The following is a 24,054-nucleotide window of genomic DNA, read 5'->3' on the forward strand; positions in this document are numbered from 1 at the left end:
GCCCTGTGTGTTCCTGTAGAAAAGCCCTGTTCAGCGCTGCAGCCTGGCTGTCCGCGACCCTCACCCTGCAGCCTCTGATGTGTTTCTCAGTAATGAGTCACAGCAGGGACCCAGCCACCACCTACATCTGTATGCACAGTGCCCCTGCGGCCTGCTTAGAAGTGGCGGCTCCTTTCTTCCCTCGTTTTCCTCCTCCTGCCACTCTTCGATTTCTCAAAAACAGCGCAAATAATTCTTCTTTGCCAACAAGCTCCTCCAGGTTCCAGGGCAGCGGACTCGATTGCTTAGGGGATATGCGCAGCCCTGGAAGAAATGAAAATCGGAGGGAGGTGGGGGAGGAATCGGTAAGCTGAGCCAAGAGAAAAAGACCATGTTGTCACAAAACAAGAAAAGAGATGATACTCCTGGTTAAAGCTTTTGAATGTGTCAAACATAAACCAGTCAGAGTCGGAGATGGGAGGGTGCCCAGGACAACCTGGAGACCAGGGGACCGTCCCTGATGCGGACTCCCAAAGGTGTATCCAGCACAATCTGCAAAAACCTCTGTGGTTAACAGGTACATTAGCCTGCGTGGTCTGGAATGTTCTTTACACTTAACCGGACCACGGGTAATTACCAAGCAACCTGAACCTGGCTTCACAAGATGGAGATGATGAAGTATTTTCTCAGTAACCGCTTTGGTGTGATTTCATAATTACCCAGCTACGTGGATTTGCCATGAAATTGAATAGTTAAAAGCAAAGAGTAATTGCCTGATATCTGTACTCTGTAATTTAGTATAATCTAATCATGGACAAAGCCCAAAAGAAAACACTCTGAAAGTGTTACATTTTTCTCCATACACCATTTATTATTGACATCGGCTAATGTATTCCATGCATCTAAAGGAACTCTAACCCACGCCTACCAAAGTGTAAGCGTGGTCAAAGGGTCAGCGTTTTATTTCATTTCCAACAGATTATGAAAAGCAGGTGGCACAAGTGTCCACTAAACCTGTTCTGGTATTTTCCTGAGACTATTCATCCCCTTTACTGACACATTCCCAGACCTGGAGAGAAAACGGTGGCTTCCTCTTGCACAAAGCAGACACAAGGAGGCAAGAAGTTGGGAGCTCCACAAGTCATCCCAGTCCAAATCTAAGCCCCAAATGGCGGGCGGCGGCTTCTTCTTTTTTTTGGCAGCACTGGGGGTTGACCCCAGGGGCATTTACTGCTGAGCTACATCCCCAGCCCTTTTTGGGACAGAGTCTCATTAAATTCCCAAGGGCTTCACTAAATTGCCCAGGCTGCCCTTGAACGGCAATCCTCCTGCCTCAGCCTCCCCAGTGGCTGGGATCACAGGCCTGTGCCACTACACCCGGCTTACACTCACTCCCCACCCCTCAGTGTGATGCCACCTGCAAAGTGGTTGAGAGGAAGCCTAGAATAGCTAAGGACCCCGGGCTGGGGCTGGGGCTCAGTGGAAGAACGCTTGCCTAGCTCGTGGGAGGCCCTGGGTTTGATCCTCAACACCACATAAAAATTAATAAATAAAATAAAGCTATTGTGTCCAACTACTTCTTAAAAAAAAAAAAAGCTAAGGACCTCAACAAGGTGGATCAAGGACGAGTCCACAGTCGGAGAGCATCTTAGAGGATCTGATAAATGTGTGCAGGGCTTTTTGCAGGAAGAGGAGAATGGAACCCACTAAAAGATTTATGGCCATTATTATTAGTATAAGGCTCCGCAGAGACAGAGAGGCCAGCAGGAAGGCAGGCGGTGTGGTGGCCCTCCAGGAATCCAGAGGGTGCTCTGAGCAGCCCTCGCCTCTGCTAAATGTGTGGATGTGGTTACTAAGTAGCTGTAGACACTGCGGCCTCTTTTTCCTCTTTTGCCTTTAATAAATCAGAAGACTGACAGCAGCCTGAGCCACTCACCTTTACCAAACTCCCACTAACGATGGAAAGGAGGGCGCAGCCATGAACTTTTACAGTGTTTTCCTTTTCTTTAAAATATGCTTTCCCTCACCCGACAGGCCCCTGGGAGAGCCAGGTGGACAGCAGTGGCTGAGGAGCCCTGAGGCCAAGCCCATCCCAGGGGCAGCATGTGGAAGGTTCTGCAGGGCAAAGTAAAGAACAGGCAAACCAACCCCACTAAAATGGGTAAAAGGGTGCCTTGGGGGTGAAAAATGTCAATGGAGGACAGAGGAGGCCACAGAATTCCAGAAAAGGGGCAGGGCCAGAGCTGGGAGCTCAGGAGGCAAGAGGAAAGGCGGAGCCCTGGGAGGCAGTGGGTTACCACAAGGTTTCTCTCAGAGCTGTGAAGAGGGGTGCTGCCTGGCACCCACTGTTAAGAAGTTGGGAGCCTGGGAGCCTGTGGATGCTCCATACCAAGGCCTGTAGAACCAGAAGCCACTGTGGGGGCAATGGGTGGACCTGGGTGGCTGGAGACCACTACTACAAAGATGCTGGGTTCCAGGCCAGAGGGAAGTCGACAGGATGTGGGGGAAGAGCCGTGGGCCATTTGGCCATAGGGTGTATAGAAGTGGCAGCAGCATCTCTGGATACAAAGAAGATCAACAAAGCCCCCACTGTGTCCCACTACTGGGGTGGCTCCCATCAGTCTACATTTTTAAAGCGCCCTGAGATCCATTGTGATGGAACAGACCATAACTCTGAAACACTGCAACGTTCACTTTGTTTAAGCATCAGTTTCAAGCCCTCTCAGAACACACAGGGCCAGTATTGATGCCGAAAGGCTCATTCTTTATATATTGAACTGCACAGCTGCAAGGAGTAGCACAAATGTTACCAACTCATTTGTCATGCAAACAGTGCTTCAGAAAGAAATAAAATACTATTATGTGGTATATGTGTTAGGCAATCACTATATCAAATCCATGGCATTCCGTGCAAACACAGGCAGAGAAAAGGAAAACAACACTTGGTGAGAGAAATCGCACCACATGGGAGCAGCTAAGTCGGGGAGATGGGGAGGCTAACAACGGAAGCCTGACCGTGCAGAGGCTGTAATTTTCCCAGCAACGTGGCCAGTGTTGAATACCCCTGAGGTACAGCAAGTGGCAGGAATGCAAAACCCTCACAGAGGAGCATGGCCCAGGGTCCCAGGGAGGGGATGGATTGATGTAGAACTGCTGGGTAAAGCTGCAAGGAGATACCAGGGAGGGGGGCTGGGGAAGGCAAGAACTAATGGGAGGGCTGGAAACACTAAGCGCGCAATAAATGCTGGGAAAGGGAGCTGATGAAGGATGTGGAAGGAATATGAAGTGAGCAAGGGAGGGTGGGTAAGACAATGAACTATAGCTCTACTTTCATTGCCATCACTTCCCATGCTTCCCTTAGGGGCTTCCTGCTAAGGGCCTTCTTGTAACCAAATCGCCTGCCCTGTGGGAGGGTCTACACAGCACTGGCAGGGAAGATTTGGGTTAAATATAAACAAGAAAGAGAGTGTGCCAGGCACTGTCCTAAGCACCTTACACAAATTATTTCTTCTAATCCTTAAATAACAACCCTATAAGGTTTATTGGCAAACAGGCTAGAAATGTTAATTGGATATGAGCACACATCTAATAGTTGTAGAGTTGGGCTTTTAAATCAAACTCTCAGATCCAGAGCCCACATCTTAAAACACAAGGACAGCATCAAGATTGGGAGTCTCTGGGGTCTCCCCTTACCTATCTCCCCTTATGAGAATCCTACCACACAGCCACGCGGCCTCCTCTGAGCAGCCTCACCTACCGACTCCCAACCAGGGCATTTGGCTTTTCTGTTTTTCTGATGGGTGGGGTGTCCTATTCCAGGCTGGAGCACATGGAGGCCAGAATCTGTCCTAGGGCAGTGCTGCATGCACTTGGCGCTTAACTTCGGCCAAGTGCAAGGCCAGGAAAAGAAGCCAGCCCACAGCAGACCGAAATGGGGACAAAGTCTCAGGGCATGCCACTGCCCAAACAAAACCCGATCAGACATTGGTCCTCAAGCACAGAAAGTGGCATATGATTTCGCCTCCTGACTGCTGGCACTTGCTTGTCTCGAACTATTAAGCAATTCATCCATTAAATCAACCAGACTTTACTGAATACCTACCACGTGCCAGGGACTGCTCTGGGGATGAAGGACTCTGAGATAAACAACGCTAGACCTAACAAACAAGAGGAAAGGAGTGGGGCGGAGCAACAGGAGAAAACAAAAAATTAAAATTCATGGGACCTCCCCAATATGGCGGCTCCAAAGCCGAGTCAGACCTCCTCATCATGGCCGACTCATAGGCCAGTCGCCGACCTCCCCAATATGGCACCCGAGGCCGACCTTCCCATCATGGCGCAGGGCCCCGCCCGCTCCGCCGCGGCTGCTGGCGGGAGCAGTTCCGGGTGCGGTGCGCGCCGGGGGCGGGTGGGGGGCGGTGTCCTGGCCATGGCCGGCCTGTCGGACCTGGAGCTGCGGCGGGAGCTGCAGGCCCTGGGCTTCCAGCCAGGACCCATCACCGACACCACTCGGGACGTCTACCGCAACAAGCTGCGCCGTCTGCGGGGCGAGGCCCGGCTACGCGACGAGGAGCGGCTGAGGGAGGAGGCCCGACAGCGGGGTCAGGACCGGCTGCGGGAGGAGGCCCGGCTGCGCGAGGAGGCGCCGCTACGCGCCCAGCCAGCCGCGGCCTCTCTGCGGTCCGAGCCCTGGGTCTCCCCTCCGGCCTCGGGCCCGGCCTACACAACTGCCGGGGCCTATGGCGATCTCGGAGCCTCCGCATCTTCCTGGGCCGGGAGCCGCGGCCTGGCCTACCCCGCCCGCCCTGCGCCGCTCCGGCGACGCGCCTCAGTCCGGGGCAGCTCCGAGGAGGACGAGGATGCTCGGACGCCCGAGAGGGTCGCACTGGGCCCGGCCCGCCGCTGGTGGGCCGCGTCCCCGCCCCTGGCGCGGCCGCCCTCTGCCCTCCTCAGTCCCGACCCGCGCCCAGGCCTGAGGGCCTCGCGAGCGGGCTCTGCAAGCGCCCCGCGGGCCCGGCCCGAAGTGGGGCGGCGGCTGGAGCGCTGCCTGTCTCGGCTCCTGCTCTGGGCCAGCCTGGGGCTGCTGCTCGTCTTTCTGGGCATCCTCTGGGTGAAGATGGGCAAGCCCCCGGCGCCGCAGGAGGCGGAGGACAACAGTACGTCCCGGGCCGGCACAGGGGAGGGCCGGGGGGCGCGAGTCCGCAGGGGCCACCGCCGGTCCAGCGCCAGGCCGCACAGCCCCCCGCCCTGTCGTGCCTCTGTCTTCCCACACCCTCACTTCCCTTCTCCCCGGCACTGCATTGTCTTCTGCCTTCGCTTTCTTTTCTTACTTAGCCCTCCCTGCTAAAGCCTCCCTTTCCGCCACACGCTGGCCGGGGGTTGAGTTCCCCAAACCTCTGGTTTTCCCTCTGGAGAGAAAGCCACACCCCCGCTAACACATCGACCCCGTCCCTTTTTGGTTCTTCCTTTTGGGTCTCTTGCTCACTCACACTTTAGTCCCATTTGAAAGTCCCCCCCGCCAAGGCCACCCCCTGATTTGACTGGCCCACAGAGAGGATCTGGTTGGGGTCCCAGCTTTGCAGTGCCAAAGAGACTATTTTGGACCATGGACCTTCATTTGTCAAAAAGTTTATGCTAGCCCTGCCTGCGGAACAGTTGTTGAAGAAGCTTTTGAAGGGCTTAAACTGATCCCAACGGAGGTGTTTCAATAAGAATTTGAGAGGATCTGTGATTCAAGGAGGGTTCCAGACATCCTCTGTCCACACTTAAGTTACATAATTAGACATACCAATGAGAGGTCTGCAGGATATGGTATGTCTCCTGAAAAGCTGAGGGTTTATATGCTTTCCAAATGGGAAATTTGACTGTCCCTTTACTCTGGGCTCTAGTAGAAAAAAAAAAAACAACAACCATAATTTCAGTATAAATTTAGGTAAAAATGACACTATAGTTCACCAACTTTTAATATTCTTTGCAAAGCATGAATGTGATTAATACTATTCCTAGCTTCGAGTCAAGGCCACACCTTTTCAGTTGAAATACAGGAAAAAACTAAGTCTTAGGTATTATGGCAAACGGATGTTTGGTTGTGTGCAAGTCTGTGAGCCTAGGGATCACAGACTTAGGCAGACATTCAAGTGATTCCTCCACTGTGAGAGCAGTTGACCAATTCTGGGAGTAGTTTATCAACCTGCTAAAGAAATTAAGCAGAACTGAATGCCATGGTAGCTGTGTCATACAGTGTCATGTGCCCACTCACTACCAAAGTGCTTTAACACAACAGCTTTGGGAGCATATACTGGAATTACCTGGAGTTCCCCACCCAGATGCTATTCATCCCTATTTAACATATTGTTGTTTACTGTTAATAAAACTGTCACACATGTTGTCTGTTTGGAGCCTAACTCCCTGGGTTAAGCAAGGAAGTCCTATTTGATCCCATTTTACAGATAAGTTGTTGAGTTGCTTGAGAACCTGTGACCACTGGGATGAGGACCCAATTATCTAAACTACTAATCCATGGTTGGGAAACGTGTACTTTTTATTGTCTCTCCATTTTAAGTGCCACATTTCCATGGCAACTTTCTAATCCCCTTATCTGTAATGTTTTACTTCTCCCAACTTTTGAGAGTGACTTTTAATCTCCTGTGTGTTTCTTTTTTTGGTCTCAGTGAAATTATTGCCAGTGGACTGTGAGAGGAAAACAGACAAGGTGAGTTTGAGTTTCTTATATTTCTCCTCCTTCAGGTGGAAACTTCCCCAGCAAAGATCATATTAAGGTCATTTTCAGGGAAAGCTTCCTGTAATGTACCAGAATCATGTCACATTTTGTGATGTTTTTGGCAGTGAAAGAGGACTTGAAATGCAGAGAACTGAGTCCCAAGGTCTAGTTCTGGGCTCATTTCAGAGGCCTCCCATCAGTCATAGCACCAGGGACTTTGGTCTGTTGCCTGAGTTGATCCAAGGAGATGCAGTGGGTTGTTGAAGGGCCTCGAGCTTTCTGGCATCTGGCAGAAGTGCTGGTAGTTTCCTAGCATCAGGAGCTGTGCTCTCAATTCCATGTTCTCTGGTGTGCACTTGTGGCTCTGAAAACACTGTTCTGATTGGATGCATCAGAGGGGCTTGTTTGAAACACACTGTGAGTGGAATTAGCCCTCTTAGTCTGTTGAGATTTGTTGTATGAAGCCCTGATAATTCCTACAAATAATATTTGGGGGAGGCAAGCAGCCCCACCCATTTATGATTCATGCAGAAGCAGCACCGGAACGGAACCTGGATGCTGGTGCTGGTGTTAGTCTGGGGAAGATATGAGGCAGTAAATTTTCAGGTTATAAATCCTACCAGGAGGTGTCTTGTGCTGCTGGAGGGCATGACTTAGTAGTCTAATTACTAAGTGTACCATGCCAAGCCTCCGCAGCCTGGGGGCTGAGAAGGAAATGACACATGGTCATCGGGATACCCTTGCATTGACTTCTGCACTTAATGAAGGGCATCCTACTGCAGATAACCAGATTTATTTTCCCTTGGCTTCCGATGTGTCATATTTGGGATGTTTTATAACATTCGTTTGTTGCATTCATCCACCAAATACCATTGTTTCCCAGATGTTTTGCAAAAACAGATTGATAATAAGCTTACTCTGCCCCCATCATAAATACTGCAGGTAATGATCAGAAGTGTTGCAGAAACAGAGGTGGCCAGAGGAGAAACTAGAATTTTGAAGACTGAAAGCAGAAACAGGAAAAAAATAACTTTTCTGTATGGTGATGTTAGTTTTGTCTGTCTTTTATTTAGAAAAGGGTCTCCTGGTTTCTAATTCTCAGTCTTTCACATCTCTAAGTGTGTCAGATCCCAAGTGAATGGCACATGTGCTCCCTGGCCTTCTGTGAGTATCATGCTCACGTCCCAACAGAGTGAACCCTAGTACATCCTCCAGGTCCCCACTAAAGATGTGCTCAGTAACCAGACAGCTTTTTTCACCTGCCAAGTGGCACTTCAGATGCTGAATATTCCGTATTTCCAAACCTGCATCAGAGCACAGAATAGCCCGTCCTGGGCCTTATCCACACAGGCTTGTTGGGCCGACTTCATGGGCTTATGAAATGGCCTTCATAGAGGGTAGACTCAGGAGCTGGCAGATGGGGACATACTTCCTGGCTCCTGGGATTCTTGATAAAGTCTCCTTTGTGTGGCTCCAGTCTCATCCAGGACCCAGACAGGCATTTGAGTATCTGATAAGTGTTCTTTTCCATCTCCACCATTGAGGACTGTGACACTTTGTGTTTTTCTTTCTGCATTTATGCTGCTGGGAATGTGGAGACAGGCTGGGAGTGGGTGTGTTGTCTTAATCAGGCCATCTCGTCGTCTGGTACCTTCCTGTTTCCTTTGGGTAGTGTCTGCCTATGTTGAGTGATTTGTATGTGAGCTCGAAAGAGTCCCACCACAGTCCTTATGCAGAGGTCCCACCTAACCCTGTAGGAGGCAAGCCCATGTTAGTGACCTTCTGCCCTGTGTCCTCTGAGCCCTACGAGATCTGGCAGTGATTCCTTTTCTCTCTGAGGAGTCTGGGCTGCTGGGTTCATCATCCATCTTACTGGCCTTTATTCCAAGGAGCACTGCAGATGGCAGTCCCTTCACTATTGTATCTGCTTCTGCTACATGGTACCCTTCTCAGGAGCTTCACCTGATATTTATCACCTCTATTCCTAGGCACAGCACTTTGCAGAATTTCTGTGGGAAGCCATTCTCGCATGTGATTGGGCACCTCCCTGATTGGGTGTGAGGCGTTCTGGCTAAACTGTGTCGGAACTAATCCCCACCCTCTCCAGGTGCAAGAGCCTGTCCGTGTGGGGGTGTGACTGACCATTGACCCTGAGACCAATCACTGCCCCTGACCTTGGAATGCTGTCCCCCTCGACCTTCATTGGATGGAAATTTCCCCTGAATTTCTTGTGTTCCCTAATAAAAGGCCACCCTCTGGCGTGCTCTCTCTCTCTCTCCTGCTAGTCCTGAGTAAGCCTTGCTGCCCCACCGGGTGGTTCGAGGCAGGAGCCAGAGGGAGGGCTGTCTCAGACCTGGTCAAAGAAAAAGGTAATTGAGTCTTGTGTGTTTATTTTGATCTCACTAGTTAACTTCTATGCTACGAACCTCTTGTATGAAGCCAGCGTGCTGGTTGCGCAGCTGAAATTTCTACCTTTTTTTTTTTTTGAGACAGTATTTCACTATGTTTCCCAGACTGGTCTCAAATTCCTGGACTCAGGGGTTCTCCTATTCCCACCTCCTGGGTAGTTGGGACTACAGGTGTGTTCCATAGCACCCAGCTATTTCTGTTTTAAGAATTCCAGGGCTGAGGGTAGCATAACAGGGCCAAAGAGCAGAGAGCTCAGTGATAGAGCTTTGCCACCATGTCCACGGCCCTGGGTTCCATCCTCAGTACTGCAAAAAGAAATCAATTAGTTAAAATAATACCATGTTCCTTGCCGTCAAGACATACCTGATAGTGCGGCCGTGGAGAGGTAGACACTGATTCGCACACCCATCGCCGTCGCCCGCTGACCAGTGTCCTGTGCCTTTTCAGTTCTGCCAAGCCAAGCAGAAAGCCGCCTTGCTGGAGCTGCTGCACGAGCTGTACAACTTCCTGGCCATCCAAGCCGGTGAGTCGGCCACACACACCCACTGTCCTCCTGAGGGGGGTGGGGGAGCATCACTCTGGTTAGTTAGGCCACCAAGCCATGGTTATCCCCAGAAAATACCTTTAGTGGGTAAGCTTCAGCTTCCTGCCTCCCCCTGGTGATGCCGTGGCGGTGCATCTTTAGTTCCCCAGGGTCCCCAAGCACAAATCTTTCAGCAAGATCCTCCCCCTTTTCTGGGATGCCTGATGCTCTGGGGGTTCGTGTTGGCACTGGAAGGGGCCAGGCCCAGGTCTTCTCAGAGTCTCTGAGGACCTGGCTCTGCACGTCATTCCCCTGCTCAGAGCCTCCCTGCCCTCACTGCCCAATGGGTGGCCTCTAACCCATCGCTGTCCCCAGTGGGGCCCAACTGACATTTCTAAACGTCATTCCCTCCCATTCTCCTTCCCCTGAGAAGCAGCTGCTTCCTGGCTCTGCCTGTCATTTGCTGCCTCTTTGGCCTGCCCCTCCCCCACATGCACATAACCAGTCCTAGCTGGGCTTCAGGATCTGGCTCACAGGCTCCACCCGCTAGGGGCTGACCTGAGCCAGACAGTTGCCTGGGCCAGAGGAAAGACCTCTTGCCTGTGTAGGCAGCAGGTGGTCTTCATGGCTGCCCATGGTGTCACATCTGGTCCTGATCATGCCTCCTAGTTGCAGGACCTTGGGCAAGTCCCTGATCCTCTAACGGCCTCAGTCTTCCTGTCTAACTGGGTAATGTTGGATTTGTCTTCTCTACAAAATGAGAGTCCAGCACTGTCCTTCAGCAGCCCCACTCATCCATAAGGTTCCCCTACCATTTCATTTGGTGAACTCATGCTTTGAGACCAGAAAGGTCATCTACATTATTGTGTCCTCCCCCAACAGCTAGCTTCTGGGAAGTTCTCAAAATCACCTGTGGGCAGCACAGGGGAGGGTGTGGGGCTCAAGACTTAGTTAGATATACTTGAACTGGACGGAGCAGTTCAGTGTTCTTGGTGATTTATTTTGTTTGTTTATTTTTGTTGTTTTGAGAAAAATGAAAAAGACACTTTATTGGTTTACTAGAGAATACACAGTGGAGTCCTGACCCAGAAGCTGTGATTCTAACTGCCAGAGGGAAGAGTGGGCTTTTAAGGTGGGGATACAAAGGCCATACTGCAGCTGGGCACTTCCAGAGTCACGGATCTTTTGTAGTCTTGGACAGCCGTTTCTCAGATCTGCAGGTGCCAGCCCCAGTGTCTGGATTCCTTCACACCCGAGTCTGTGAGCCTCAGGACAGACGGCCCAGCTCACAGTGGGATGAAAGCTATCTTGTTATTGGTTTCAGTGGTTCAGTCCATGATCAGCTGGCTCTGTAGCCCTGCGCCTGAGGTGAGGCAGCACACCATGGCCAAAGGGCATGGCAGGGGATAGCTGCTCCACTCTGACAGCCAGGAGGCAGGGAGAGCAGCTCAGTCCTGAGGAATGTTCAAGAACACTCTTACCCAAGAGGTCAGAGGACGTCTGAGGCCTGTGGGGTCAGCTCTTGTGTGAGAATTCACTGGGCAGTCAGAGTCAGATGGACTTGTATTGGACCCTCTGTCCTCAGGGTCAGTCTTACGGTATCAGCTCTCCTGACCTTGGGAGACTGGAAATGATTGGGAGGTACCTGAGAGCTCTCAAGGGGAGAGAGGAGTGGGGGCCACATATGACAGTCATCGATGAAGTCAAGGGCCCAGGGCCTGAGATGTAAATTCTGGCCTAAGTGCATGTTGCAGAGCTTTGCATCTTCTTCATAGTCCAAGGACCGGAGCAGCAGCATCACCTGGGACTGTGCTGGAAATGCAGAATGAATTCCATGACCCATCCTGACCCAGTATTTTTAGAACAGTCTTGGGTTTTGTGTGTATTCTGAAGCTGAGAAGCTCTGCCCTATTCTGGGTGCTAGTAGATGTTACGCCACCATCCCTTTCTCCATGTTTGGTCCTGGCCTGTGTGATCAAGCCCTGGCACCTGCTGCCCTCTAACCAGCCTGGCAAGGGCAGCTGGGAGGACATAGGTCTCATATAGATAGGCTACAGGGAAATGTGTGCTCTCCACAAGGCCACACCCTGCCCTCCCACTGGGGATCCGAGATAGCCTGGGTACTGATCTGCCTGTGCAGGATAGGAGATAACTCAGCCCAGAGTCCTGCTCGTGGTCTAGTAGAAGAGACCACCTACCTCCCTGGCCACTGGGTGATAGACAAGAACTGAGAGGGTATGAGTCCAGGAGGCACAGCGCCTTTTAGCTGGAACAGTCAGGAAAGTGTCACAGGGGAGGGAGCCTCTGAGCCCAATCCTGAAGCCCAGGTAGGACTGGTTATGTGCATGTGGGGGAGGGGCAGGCCAAAAAGGCAGCAGATGACAGGCAGAGCCAGGAAGCAGCTGCTTCTCAGAGGAAAGAGAATGGGAGGGAATGATGTTTAGAAATATCAGTTGGGCCCCACAGGGGACAGCGATGGTGCCAGGCCACCCATCGGGCAGTAAGGGCCAGGGAGGCTCTGAGCAGGGGAGTGATATGCAGAGTCGGGTGCCAAGAAGGCAAATGCGGCAACAACAGCTTGAGTGGTGCAGTGTCATTTAAGCAGAAGCACTTTAAAGCTTTATTGATAAAACGTGGGTTGGAAAGGGGACAGGAGAAAACCAGTCAGGAGGCAGGTCAGGCCAACCTAGCCAGGATAGTCCAGGCAGGGCAGGAGGACAGAAGAAGCCACCTTGGTCTTGGGAGACACAGTCACAATCCACTGTGAAGTGGGAGGATTTGGTTGGGGGTGGGTGGACAGGCTTGGGTTCATGCTCAAGAATGAACTGAATATCAATCAGCCTTTGGGTCCTCCCTGCACGCAGACATGCAGAGACTGGCCGCTGAGGCCTCTGGCTGTGCCCCGAGAGGGCAGCCAGGCTGTGTGAGTGTTAAGTGTCTTGTGATGCCTGTACTGTCCCCGCTCTCAGGGAATCTAGTTGACCCATAGGACGCAGCACACAGCAGTAAACCACAGCCACCTGAAGGAGGACCAAGGGCTGTGGCAGGCCACCAGGTCTGAAGCAGGTTGGCCAAACGAGAGGCCCCATGGGCTACCTGGAGGACTGGGCAGGACTATGGGGGAAGCTCCTAGCTTCCCAGGTGTTGGAAGGGAGGCCCACTGCCCAATACAGACCCTGCCCTCTTTCTTCATGGGACCCTTTTGAACATCTCTCCCTAGGACCCTCAAAACAATGGACTTATGTCGATCCAGGTTGCGATGTCATGATCAGAACCCCTGTGGTGCCCACAGCCTCCTGCCTTTTTTCCCAGGCTGTGTTTATTTATAGTGCCATTCCTGTACCTTCCCGGCTATGTGTCGGATCCTTTTAGGGATCAATTGCAAACAGGCCTCGGTATTGGGCAGCTTTTTAGTCATTTAATGCAAATCACTGCACTGCTTTGCAGGTCAGGTTTTAATGATCTGGAATCGATCCAAGCTAAGTGGCTTTTGATCTTGCTGCAGAGTGAAGATGCCCCACAGAAGCCAGGGAACCATCGGCCACATGCTCCTGATTAGAGCTGATGGCTTGATTTTTGCTGTATTTTTAGTCCAATTTCAGAGTAATTTTTTTTCACCTTTTCTCTGTGTTTGAATCTGTCTTTTTCCCCCCCTCTTAGGTAATTTTGAGTGTGGAAATCCAGAGAAGCTAAAAAGCAAATGCATTCCTGTTCTGGAAGCCCAGGAATATATAGCAGTGAGTAGGCTGTGCTCTTCCATTCCCAGGAGGGCTGGTGATTTCCCATTGATCCTTCAAGCCCTGCGGGCTTTTTACCCTTTTTGTTTTTTGTTTGCTTTGTGGCTTTTGGGCTTTCTTTCTTTTTTCTTTTTTCTTTTTTTTTTAACCTAGTGGAGCGTTAGTCCACCTTAAGTTAAGGTAGCCACCATGGTGGGGACCACTCCACTGCCTTTCCCTAGCTAGTTGGCCACCCAGGCTTCCCCTAAGGGGCCTGTTGCTTCTCCTTTCATTAACTTTGCTCCATTCCTCAGCAGCTTTCAGGGCACAAATTTAACCTGTCCGTTCTCTCCCTTTGTGATTCCCTTCAGACTGCTCAGGGTCCATTTGATTTTCTGTGTGGCCGCTGGCTGGTGGAATTTTGAAACTTTGGAGCTGGCGGGGACCTCAGAGGTCATCTAGTTTAATTTTCATTTCACAGACGAGGAAACTGAGGCCCAGAGAGGGTCAGAGACTTATCTGAGGCCACAGAGCTGGGTCTCTGTGTGGCTCCCACACCAGCGCAACCATACTGAGCTACCGGCTCTCTGGCTGAACGCGGCAGCCTTTGAGATAATGCTATTCCTTTGGCGGCCTCAGGCCTGTGCTGTTTTCCTGGATGTGCTTCCGCATCACCTCCCCTGGTCAGAGTCTCTTCATGGCTCTCATCACCGCAGATTTCCTTGCTGCCAGTTTGCTGGGCATCTAGCGGAACGGGGCCTTGGGGAGTGTGGAGCTTGAGCCGAGCGGCTTCCTTAATCCAGCAGCAAAGTTCCGGCTGCTCCGCCCAGAGGCAGAACTAATCCCCCCTCCCCCACCCCGCCAGAATGTGACCAGCAGCTCCTCCGCCAAGTTTGAAGCAGCGCTGACCTGGATACTGAGCAGCAACAAGGACGTGGGCATCTGGTGAGTGTGGGGCGGGGCGGGGGGGTGGTGGTTAACAAGGTGGGGACGGCTGCTGCCATTGTTCTTACCTGACAGCTAACTCCCTTGCTCCCACAGAGGTCTTGGTTCTGAAGTAAGAGGCAGGATGTCCCAGCTGAGTCTGGCGGCCCAGGGATGGGGCTTTGGGGCTGCAGAGCAGGGGGCAGTTTCAGGAGGAGACACACCTCCCAGGCCTCTTGCTGCCCTGCCTCTCCTTGGTGCGAGTTTTCATTTTAGATGAAATGATTCTGTGTGTTGGTTTTACTCAGATGGAAATTGCTTGGGAAATACTGCATTTTACTCTGCCAGTCTGTTTCCGCCTCTTTGTTATCTCTGGCCACTGTTAGTGGAGATAGTGAGCCTTTCAGGAGGCTGAAAGGGCCGATGTGTCTGCTCAGCCAGGGGGAGGGGCACCAGCCGACAGCCATGCCCCTTGGAGCCCCCTGCCAGAGGAGCCGGTCACAAAGTCCCTTGCTCAGCTCTGTGTTTGTGAGGATCTCTGTTTGGGCGCCAGCTCCCCATATTAAAACACACTCTAGGATTCTGTTGGCTTCCTCTCTAATCCGCCCAAATTACTAATTCCATCAGCAGTGCATCCAGCAGAAGCCCCTTGGGCAGTGCAGCCTAGAGCTGGATAACTGGAAGCATGGCCCGATTAAAATTCACTGGCTTAGAGAAAGTGCTGCCCTGAGTGGCTGAGCCATTTTCCTGTGTTGGAAAAGGCAAAGGAGAATCCAGGTTCTCTCCTCCACAGCACTCACTGAAGCCCCAACTCTGGAATGACAGCACCTGCCTTTGCACACTTGGGCAGGTGGTTGAGCTACTCAGATGACCAGTGTTGAAAATGGGTCACTTCCGATGCCAGCATTCCAGAGCTAGGTGTCCTGTCCTCTCACTGGCTGGAAGAAGGGTCAGGTGTTCATATCCCACAAGTCTTGACGCCTCCCTGCCTGGGACCTGGGCAGGAGCTTAGTATCAGGGGACTGGTCTTGAAGAGCCTGGTGGCTCCCATCTCAGAGCCTCACCGATGCCCCATGATCTTTACCCTTAAACAGCTTATGTGCCTGCTCGTCACGGAGAAGCACAACCTCCTGGATCCTGTCTTTGAGTTCTTGCCATGCAATTGCAGAGCCAGTGATTCAGTAAACATTTCCATCTCTCTGTGCTGGGAGGTGGGAATCCAATTTACAGTTTAATCTTCCGCACGCTGAGAAAGGCTGTCAAAGACCCAACAGAGGGGGACGTCACTTTAGCGGTAGGGGTTCAAGCTTGCTGCCGTCTTTAAAGGTTTATTCTTTCTAAGTAGCCAATGTGGGAAATTTCTGGAAAGAGCACAACCAGGATACCGAGCCTGTTCTATAAGCAAACAGAAGCCTGTGGTCCCTCTGTCCTTCCCCTGTTGGCCTCCCGCAGTTGAAGTAGGACTTTGGAATGTGTCTAGAGCCCTGTGTCCTCTTCCAGGTTGAAAGGGGAAGATCCGTCTGAGCTGGTGACAACTGTGGACAAGGTGGTCTGCCTGGAGTCTGCCCGCCCCCGCATGGGCGTTGGCTGCCGCCTGAGTCGTGCCTTGCTCACTGCGGTCACCCATGTGCTCATCTTCTTTTGGTGTAAGTCCTCTACCACCCTCCCTGCGCTCCCTTCCCCCCCCCCCCCCCGCCATCATGCCACTTGCAGACAGTGCCTTGGGAGCACAGCGTGGTGCCCTCATAGGCGTGAGTGATGAGGTGTAGGAATCCCATCCGGAGGCTCGTTTCTGTCTGGTGAACTTGAGGTCTGTCTAATAAAACAGAGGAGATGAACAAGTCGGCCTCTGCCCTGGTCTGTCTTTACCTTTGGAGATTGGTGGCTAGAGCATTAGGATAACTAGAAATGTCCTTGATGCAGGCAGGGGACTGTCAGCTTCCCTGAGAGGAAGCTGGGGCGGGTGTCCAGGTGGTGCCGCTTCTAGCACCTGCTAGGATCCCATCATACAGACCAGCTCCAAACGGGAGGCACAGTGGGGGCTTGGCCTGATTCTACTCCTGAAAAATGTAAGCTCCTGGGGAGCTGCAGATACCCGATGAGAGCAGCAAGGACGTGCAGAGCACTGCGCTGACAGGAAAGCAGGCCTCATCTCTTGGCATCAGGACTGCCTTTGAGCAGGGACCTCAGGGTGTCTCTGGAAGCAAAAGGCCAGGGCACAGAGACCATGGCTCTCCAGAGATAGCCAGAGCTGCGAACCACAGGCCTGCGTGCATACCAGCCCTCCTGCGCCGTCAGGCCAGAAATCGTTATCGGCAGCAGCAGCCCAGAACACAAAGGGCCGCCATGTATATATGTATGAATCGCCGTGTTCAGGTCCACGAGGGAGGAGATGAAAGCCCGGAATGAGGTGTGGAGGGGCCGACAGCTGAATAGCTGGGGACGCCTCTGGTGACAGTAGTAGGAAGAGGATGATCACTTCCTAGCCATCCTCCCCCTGCATGTCTGCGTGCTTGCTTCCTGTGTGCTTGTCCTCTCCCTGACGCATAGTAGGTGCTTGGAACAGGATTGGCAAGTTGCTCTGCAGCACAGTATCTTGCCCACAGGGACACCGGCTGAGTGTCAGAACAGCCAAAGGACATGCCAGGGAATAACGGGGGCTTTGTTCCCTCACAGGCTTGGCTTTTCTGTGGGGGCTCCTGATTCTCCTGAAGTACCGGTGGAGGAAGTTAGAAGAGGAGGAACAGGCCATGTATGAGATGGTGAAGAAGATCATAGGTATGTGGCCCCTGTGGAAGGGCTGCCCCTGCCTGCCCGCGGACCTGCGCCCTGAACTCTGCATTCTCTCCTGTAGACGTAGTCCAGGACCATTACGTGGACTGGGAGCAAGACATGGAGCGCTACCCGTACGTGGGCATCCTGCACGTGCGTGACACCCTCATCCCTCCACAGAGTCGGTGAGTCCTCTCTGGGGTTTCTGAGCCCCATGGAAAGGAAGCCCAGAGCCTGGTGTCAACTGAGGGCACCTCCACCCAGCATCCTGAGCGAGTGGGGTACCGTCCGCACCTCCTCCTGCTCCTGAATGTGCTCTGCTCTTTAGGATGGAACGAGCTAGGCCAGACGTATAGAGCCTGGGCCTGCCCCTCTGTGGAGGTGCGCTGAGTGCTGAGGCCCCAGGGTCCCCGCCTCTAGAGGCTTCTGCTCACAGGGTGTGATGGTGAGGGTTCTGTAGGTGGAAGTCCAGGGCGGCCAGGGTTCAAGGTAGAGCAGCCAGCTCTTGCTCCACTGCTCTGTGATTCTCATAGTCCCATCTCCCCATAGATGCAGTTGGAGGGCTGGTCCTTTGTGGTCACAAGTGGTAACTACCAGCAGCTAGAGCAAAGTCTATCTTGTCACAGCTGGCAGTGGAGAAGTGGGCTTCTTGTCACTCTTATAAGTAAGAGAAAACTTTCCCAATGGCCTCCTGGGACACACTCCTTGTGACTCTTTGACCAGAATTGGTTCCTTGACTTATCTTTGAGTCAGTTACTGGTGAGGAGGGAGAGGTAGTCTTCACACTTTATGACCATGACCCCACAATCAGAAATCAGCTACAATACCATGGTCCAGTTCCCACACACACATGTGCACACACACACATATCCACATATATGTAATCAAAAGTGGTTTTACAATAATCCATAGGGTTAGTTCCAGGAAACAGGGCTGCTAGAAAGGGCCAGCAGGCCGTGGTCACACATTACGCAGGGCATCTTCCACAGGGCCGTGGCTGCGGGGGTGGTGCTCCCTGCTCCTGACAGTCCTGGCATCGGGTGGTATCAGGGGCAGAATCTGAAGAGGCAGCCACCAGGGCTCACCACAGTATCACCTCAAATGGTGGCTCCTGCACAGCTGACTGACCCCATCTCTGTCGCACACTTACCTGCTGGATGACACTAAGAGGCCAGAAAGCTGCAGGCTAGGCACTGCCCCGAGCCCTGCACAGGGGCACGCCCCTCACCTGGCCTCACCACAGGGAGGGCCCCCATTTGACAGCTGAAGCACAGGCGCTTGCTCAGTCCCACAGCCAGTAGTGCTTCTGTCACTGCCACCACCAGACTCTCTGATCACCCCTCTCTGTGCAACCCCTGAGGAATTGGAGAATTAGAACATTTAAGGGTCTGTTTTAAACTCGAAGGTGCTTGACAGCCTTCTTGCCCGTCCAGCCCCTGGCAGAGGTGGCAGTCAGGAAGCTGAGGGAGAGCAGATGTCTGCAGTGTGCACATGTGTGCTGTTGGTCCTCAGGCAGTCACACGGCTCTTAAACTCCCAGAAGGGCCACTCGGTGCACTCAGGCTCCTGCCTCATTCCTGGTCCTGCCAGGAGTCATCTTGTGACCCTTTGCAACTCGCGCAACCTGTCTGAGCCATGTTTTCCTCATGATAAAACAGGATTCCATGACCTTTCAGAGAATTGTGGGGAAGAAAGTCCGTCCTTCATGCATTCATTTATTCTATAAATGTTTGTTGAGCACAAACTAAGTGCCAGATACCAAGGGGAGAGAGTGATGAGGGAAAAGCAAGAATCCCTGCCCTGCTGGAGCTCTTGTTCTAGAGAAGGAGACAGATGACAAGAAGCATAAGGAAATTGTGTGGTGTGGGTAGTGAAAAGCCCAAAGGGGAAGGGGCCAGGGACATCAAGGAGGTGGCCTCAAAGCTTATCCAAGGGTAGCCATTAGCACTTGAGCCGAACTAATACCCAACGTGCACATTCCCTTCAACAAGAACATGAGGTGGCTTGGCAGCTGGCCTACAGCTACAGCCGCCTGGGCCTGAGCTCCTGTATTTTAGCACAGACGTGGAGAGCTGCTGCCCTGCAGAGTGTAAGCCCATCCAGATCCCCAGGAGGCCCACTCCCCCTGTGGCTCTCAACCCATCTCCTGAGGCACCCAGTACTTCCAGGCCTCCCCGTAGATAGATGAGGGCCTGCTTCAGGAGCCAGAGGGAGATCTGAAGAGCTTGTTTAGTGAGAAAGCAGGGCCGCTGACTGGAGCAGCCGGCTCGGGCCAGACTTGTTCATTACCCGTTAATGGTGAGCCTGGAAGGGGGCTGGGTGGGGAGCTGGTGGGCTCAATGTGGACTGCCACCTCCTCAGGCCCAGAAGGCAATGGGAGCGCAGACTCAGAGCCCAGTCCCCAGGGAGTATGTGGCCTTGACCAGACCAACCAAATGGAAGCTGCCGATCAGGCTTGTGACGCCTGGCCCCCAGGGAAGAAAGCTACTGCACCCCAAAGCCACCCTGCCCTGACTCCCTGCCCTCACATTTGTCTTTCCTGGGTGACCCTACTGCCCCACACATGTGCCCCTTCCCTGGTTCTCTTACACACGGAGTCCTGAGGAGATGGTCTCCAGTCTGAGGCCTGTCTGACACTGGAGCTCATCAGAGGGTAGATGTGAAAGCAGCCTCCTCAACAGCCCTGTCTGGTCTCAGTGGGGAGGAGGAGATGGGAAAGGGGCTGGGGGCCGGGGGGTGGGGGGGAAGCCCCAGGGACCCAGCAGGAGCTCTTCCCCTGGAAGGAGCCCTCCCTGGTGGCTGTGATCCCTCTCTTCTGGGCCCCCCTAGTCAGGGTATTTATTCATCCCTATCCCCCAGTCGCTGTGGAATCTGGACTCAGCCACCCCTCTACTTGGCATGCAGATGCAGCTGGCACAGTAGTACAGCCCGCCAGGCCAGGGCTGCTACAGGTCACGGCCCAGCTAGAAGCAGCGAGCCCACCACAGCCCCTCACATTTGGACCTGGGGGCCCCAGATACAGTCGGCCCCTTTCAGCTCCCTCTAATTGGATGCTTTTGTAGCCGAGAAGATTGAAGAGTTATTTGGGTGTGGCCCAGAAAATTTCTGTCCTCTGTGGTTTGTCATGTTAGTACCCAACGGCTCTTCCTCCCCAGACTGCACTGGAACTTGGAAACTTGTCCACTTTTGTAGAAAGGGCTTGACAGGCCCGCTCCCTTGGGGTGAGACTGGCCTGCTGAGCCCTGCCCATCTCCTTGTAGGAGGCGCATGAAGCGGGTATGGGACCGCGCCGTGGAGTTCCTGGCCTCCAATGAATCCCGGATCCAGACAGAGTCCCACCGCGTGGCTGGAGAAGACATGCTGGTGTGGAGATGGACTAAGCCCTCCTCCTTTTCTGACTCAGAGCGATAAGCCCAGACAGGGGGTCTGTTCCCAGTCAGCCTGTCCCAGGACAGCCCACACCAGGGCGAGGGTCACCAGACCTGCCGGTGCTAAATTCACACTTGCCTTGACTATTCACCCTCCTGACTCCAGCCCCAAGGCCTCTCTGAAAGATTTCAGAGGTGTTAACTCGTCAGGAAAACATGGGCTTCCTTTAAGGGTGGAGGGGAGAAGCCAGGAGTGCAGCCCATCCTCTCTGCCTGGTTTTTGGCAGAAAGGGGGAGGAGGGTTTGTTTTCCATGGGAAAAAAAAAAAGAAAACAAAAGGGCAGCCGCTGTGAGACCTGTGGAAGCGTGAGGCTGGTGGGCTGGAGCAGCCCGGCCAGGAGATGCCCAGTGAGTCTGCCTGGCTTGGGAGGTGGGTCAGGGATGGTGGGATGGGGCAGCAGGGGCATAGGGGAGTGACTTGGTCCATGTGCCTTGGGGGTGAGGGAGAAAGCCTGTCCTGTGACTGGGTGGGCTGCTTTTGTCCTAAAAGGGGAAGATGCTAGAAATTAGAACCAGTGACTGTAGAGGAACTGTCCAGAAGCACTGGGCCCTGGTCTTCAGGGCCTCAGGGGGGGAGGAGGGAGCTGCTGGCATGGCCTCCAGGAAGGAGCCGAGTCTGGTTAGAGGACAAGAACAGAGGGTCGGTCTGCCCTGCAGCCATCAGTTAGCTCTTCAGTGCTGCTTCTCACAGAAGTTGCTGTTTCAGAGCAGACTTGCAGCCAGGGCTCGTGTCAGGCTGAGAATGCAGGACTCTGGGAGCCTCGCATCAGGGCTGAGAGCGTCCTGCAGGCCAAGATCACCTTGTCTTACCATGACCACCGCCTCCCCACCGGGCGGGCTGTTTACCCAGAACCTGCAGTCTGTACCGGCAGCGGCCGCACACTGCCCCCTGCTGGCCGCCCCGGAGTGGCCACCGCGCTGCCGCCAGCTCCTCAGCCCACACCTGCCCACAGGAGGGCGGCTGCAGAAACACCCGGTGGGGGGCCTTATTAGTTAAGTGCAGAGCCTCTCCAGCGAGGCTCATCCCTTATGTCCTCATCGGTGCTGGGCAGGAGAGTGGAGCAAGCAGAGGAGACAACTGCTGCCTGCAGAAGACACCGACTGCCCCTTTCTGGGCTTACTGGTGTTTGTTTCTTAATAAAGCTCCAGTCTGCCTGGTTTGAGCAATACTCTCATTTCCTCTGATGTCTAGGTGATCGGCAGGGCTGGCACCAGCACCCGGGTGGCCAGGCCCTGTTCTCATAATCAGGCTCCAGCCAGAATAAGAACTGTCACAGGCTTCAGTATCAGGGTGAAACTTGGATAAATAAACTATTTATTAAAAATGGATGTGTTTCTCCTCCATGGTGCTTTGCCTTTCCCCCAGAGGAATGCAGCGTGGGATTGGTAAGCCTGGCTCCTGGAGAGGGCCAATGGGAGAGTACCTGCTCCTCCAGGGCCTCCGCTGTTTAGTGACAGGTCCTGAGCAGGCCGCAGCACTGGGAGCCTCTTTCCACATTTTTAAAGCTGGGTGACCGCCTCTCCACAGGGAAGCTATAGGGTTGGAACTCAGCAGGGCCCAAATGGTCCCAGTGGGTGGCCAGGAGTAGGGGATCAATAAGGCCTTTTTCCTTTAGCTCCATTGCTGCCTCTCCTCAAGGCCGCCCAGGTTCCTCTGGGGCTCTCTGCACCAGCAGGGAAGGGAAGAAGCAGAGCAGAGAGATTGGGTGGGCTCTCCAGCAGCTGATGATGTTCGTTAAGAAGGAGGCCTCTTACCTCTGGCCCCAGTCATTGGGGTGACTACCAAATGGCTAGTGTGCTGAGCATGTGCCTCCTGGTGCTATGGGGAGGCAGGGCTGGAAGCATTGGGGTTCCTCCAAGGCTTGGGGATTGGCATCAGGATGCAGACAGGGCCTTCTTGTTTGCAAGGGCCCAAGATCAGTATCCCAGGAAGGCAGCCTCCCAGCTGTGCCTCCTAAGGTCTGTAGCCAGTCATGGCCACCTTCCTGTCCACATGTGTCCCAACCTGTTATGGTCCCGTCGGCATGCCATGTTTTTAATCTGAAGCTGATCAGGGAGCCAGTGCAGGGCTCTATTGCTGGGAAGCTGTTTGGAGAGCAGAAGCCAGATCAAAACAAAGGGAACACCAAAGGCCCCTCCGCCCAGCTCCTCCTCTACGGTAGGCAGTGGCATCTGAGCCCAGCCGCCGGGGCAGACTCGGCCTCATGCAGAGCTGCAGACATTTTTGAACCAACTTCGCAGGTTTCCTCAGCTTTGAGGGCCCAGCCTCGCTTTTAAGCAGCTCTCAAAGGATGACACGGGGTGGCAGGGTCTGCCTGAGGGGGGCTCTGAGGGCATCCTAGGACAGGTGCTTTGCTGAGAAGTTTTAGTTGCTCTGCCAGAAGCCCTTCAGAGTGCTCACCAGGTCACAGATCTGTCTCTCCTCAGTGACAAACAGCCCTCTTGGGCCCTGGTGGGCACCATAAAGAAGCTTGGGGAGTGAGAAAGGGAGAAGCTGTACCCCACAAATCTCAGCTATGGACATCCACCCAGGCGCTCCAAGCCACCTTCCTGAGGCTCTACTAGGGAAGAAAGTAAACACAGCCATTTGTCACTGACTTATCATAAGAGCTGCAGTAGCAGCTGTTCCCCCTTAATTAATGCACCATCGACTTTGAGCCTCAAAAATCCCTTTGCTGAAGCACGGGTGTGGACTCAAATTCATTATCCTGTTGGCCTCCTCCAAAGGAGAGGGGCAGAGGAGCAGCTATAAGTCACCTAACTGTTCCAAAAGTCCTCCCTGGGGCAGCCAGACCAGCTTGTCTCCAGAGAAAGGTCTGGCAACAAGGACAGAGTATGGACAGAGGGTCCCACAATGCACCAGAGACAAGGAAAGCAGAGGGCTCCGTGGGCACCGTGCCACCTGGCGTCTCCATATATCTTAGGGCTGATGCTACACCCGGGTGTGGCAAAGCATGGGCTTCGGCATCCCCAAGACCAGCTCTGTCCTTCAATAGCTGGGATCCTTGGGCAACTCACTCTGTCCCTATAGCAAGGAGAGCTGATCTCAGGTCTGCTGTGCTGCTATGGGTCTGCCAGAACATCACAAAGCTTCATTCCACAGGAAAAGCCAGGATCTCTCAGAGGCTCTGGGAGGTTTGGTGGTCTGCCCGCAGTCCAGGGCTCCTCTGGTCTTTTCTCCTCTGCTCTTTCCCACACTGCCCAGCCACACCCCTCACTGCACTGACCCTCACCAGCCAGCTTCTGCCTCAGGACATTTGTGCTTGCTGTACATTTGCTCTGCATCCCCCAGACATCCACAGGGCTCATTCCCTCTGTCCTTGTCTCTGTCTCCATGCAAGGTTGCACTTGCTCCCCACCCTGCATGTCCTCTAGGGACCTACCCTTTCTTCTCTTCCTAAACCTGGCCCATTACACACTTCACTTATTCTTGCTGTCTCGCCTTTACCATTCCAATGGCAGTTCCGCTCCTCGAGGCATGAATATTTGTCTGGCCCATGCACTGCTGTCTGACCAGCTTTTAGAACAGTGCCTGGCACACAATAGGCATTCATTAAATATCGAATTAAAAAAAAAATGAATG

The 24,054-nt window shown here is 53.3% G+C and overlaps 1 protein-coding gene across 1 annotated transcript; it reads left to right on the forward strand.

Moving 5' to 3' along the window:
* Nucleotides 1–4,392: 4,392 nt before the first annotated feature.
* Nucleotides 4,393–21,800, forward strand: Lemd2 (LEM domain nuclear envelope protein 2). Its single transcript, XM_077109669.1, has 9 exons — nucleotides 4,393–5,135; nucleotides 6,651–6,691; nucleotides 9,557–9,632; nucleotides 13,293–13,369; nucleotides 14,214–14,293; nucleotides 15,773–15,918; nucleotides 16,949–17,050; nucleotides 17,127–17,229; nucleotides 20,304–21,800. Exons 1-9 carry the CDS (start codon nucleotides 4,409–4,411, stop codon nucleotides 20,452–20,454), a joined length of 1,503 nt encoding a protein of 500 aa, XP_076965784.1. The 5' UTR covers nucleotides 4,393–4,408; the 3' UTR covers nucleotides 20,455–21,800.
* Nucleotides 21,801–24,054: the final 2,254 nt, after the last annotated feature.

Source organism: Callospermophilus lateralis, chromosome 6, assembly GCF_048772815.1.
Source record: "Callospermophilus lateralis isolate mCalLat2 chromosome 6, mCalLat2.hap1, whole genome shotgun sequence".
In the NCBI taxonomy this organism is placed as follows: domain Eukaryota; kingdom Metazoa; phylum Chordata; class Mammalia; order Rodentia; family Sciuridae; genus Callospermophilus; species Callospermophilus lateralis.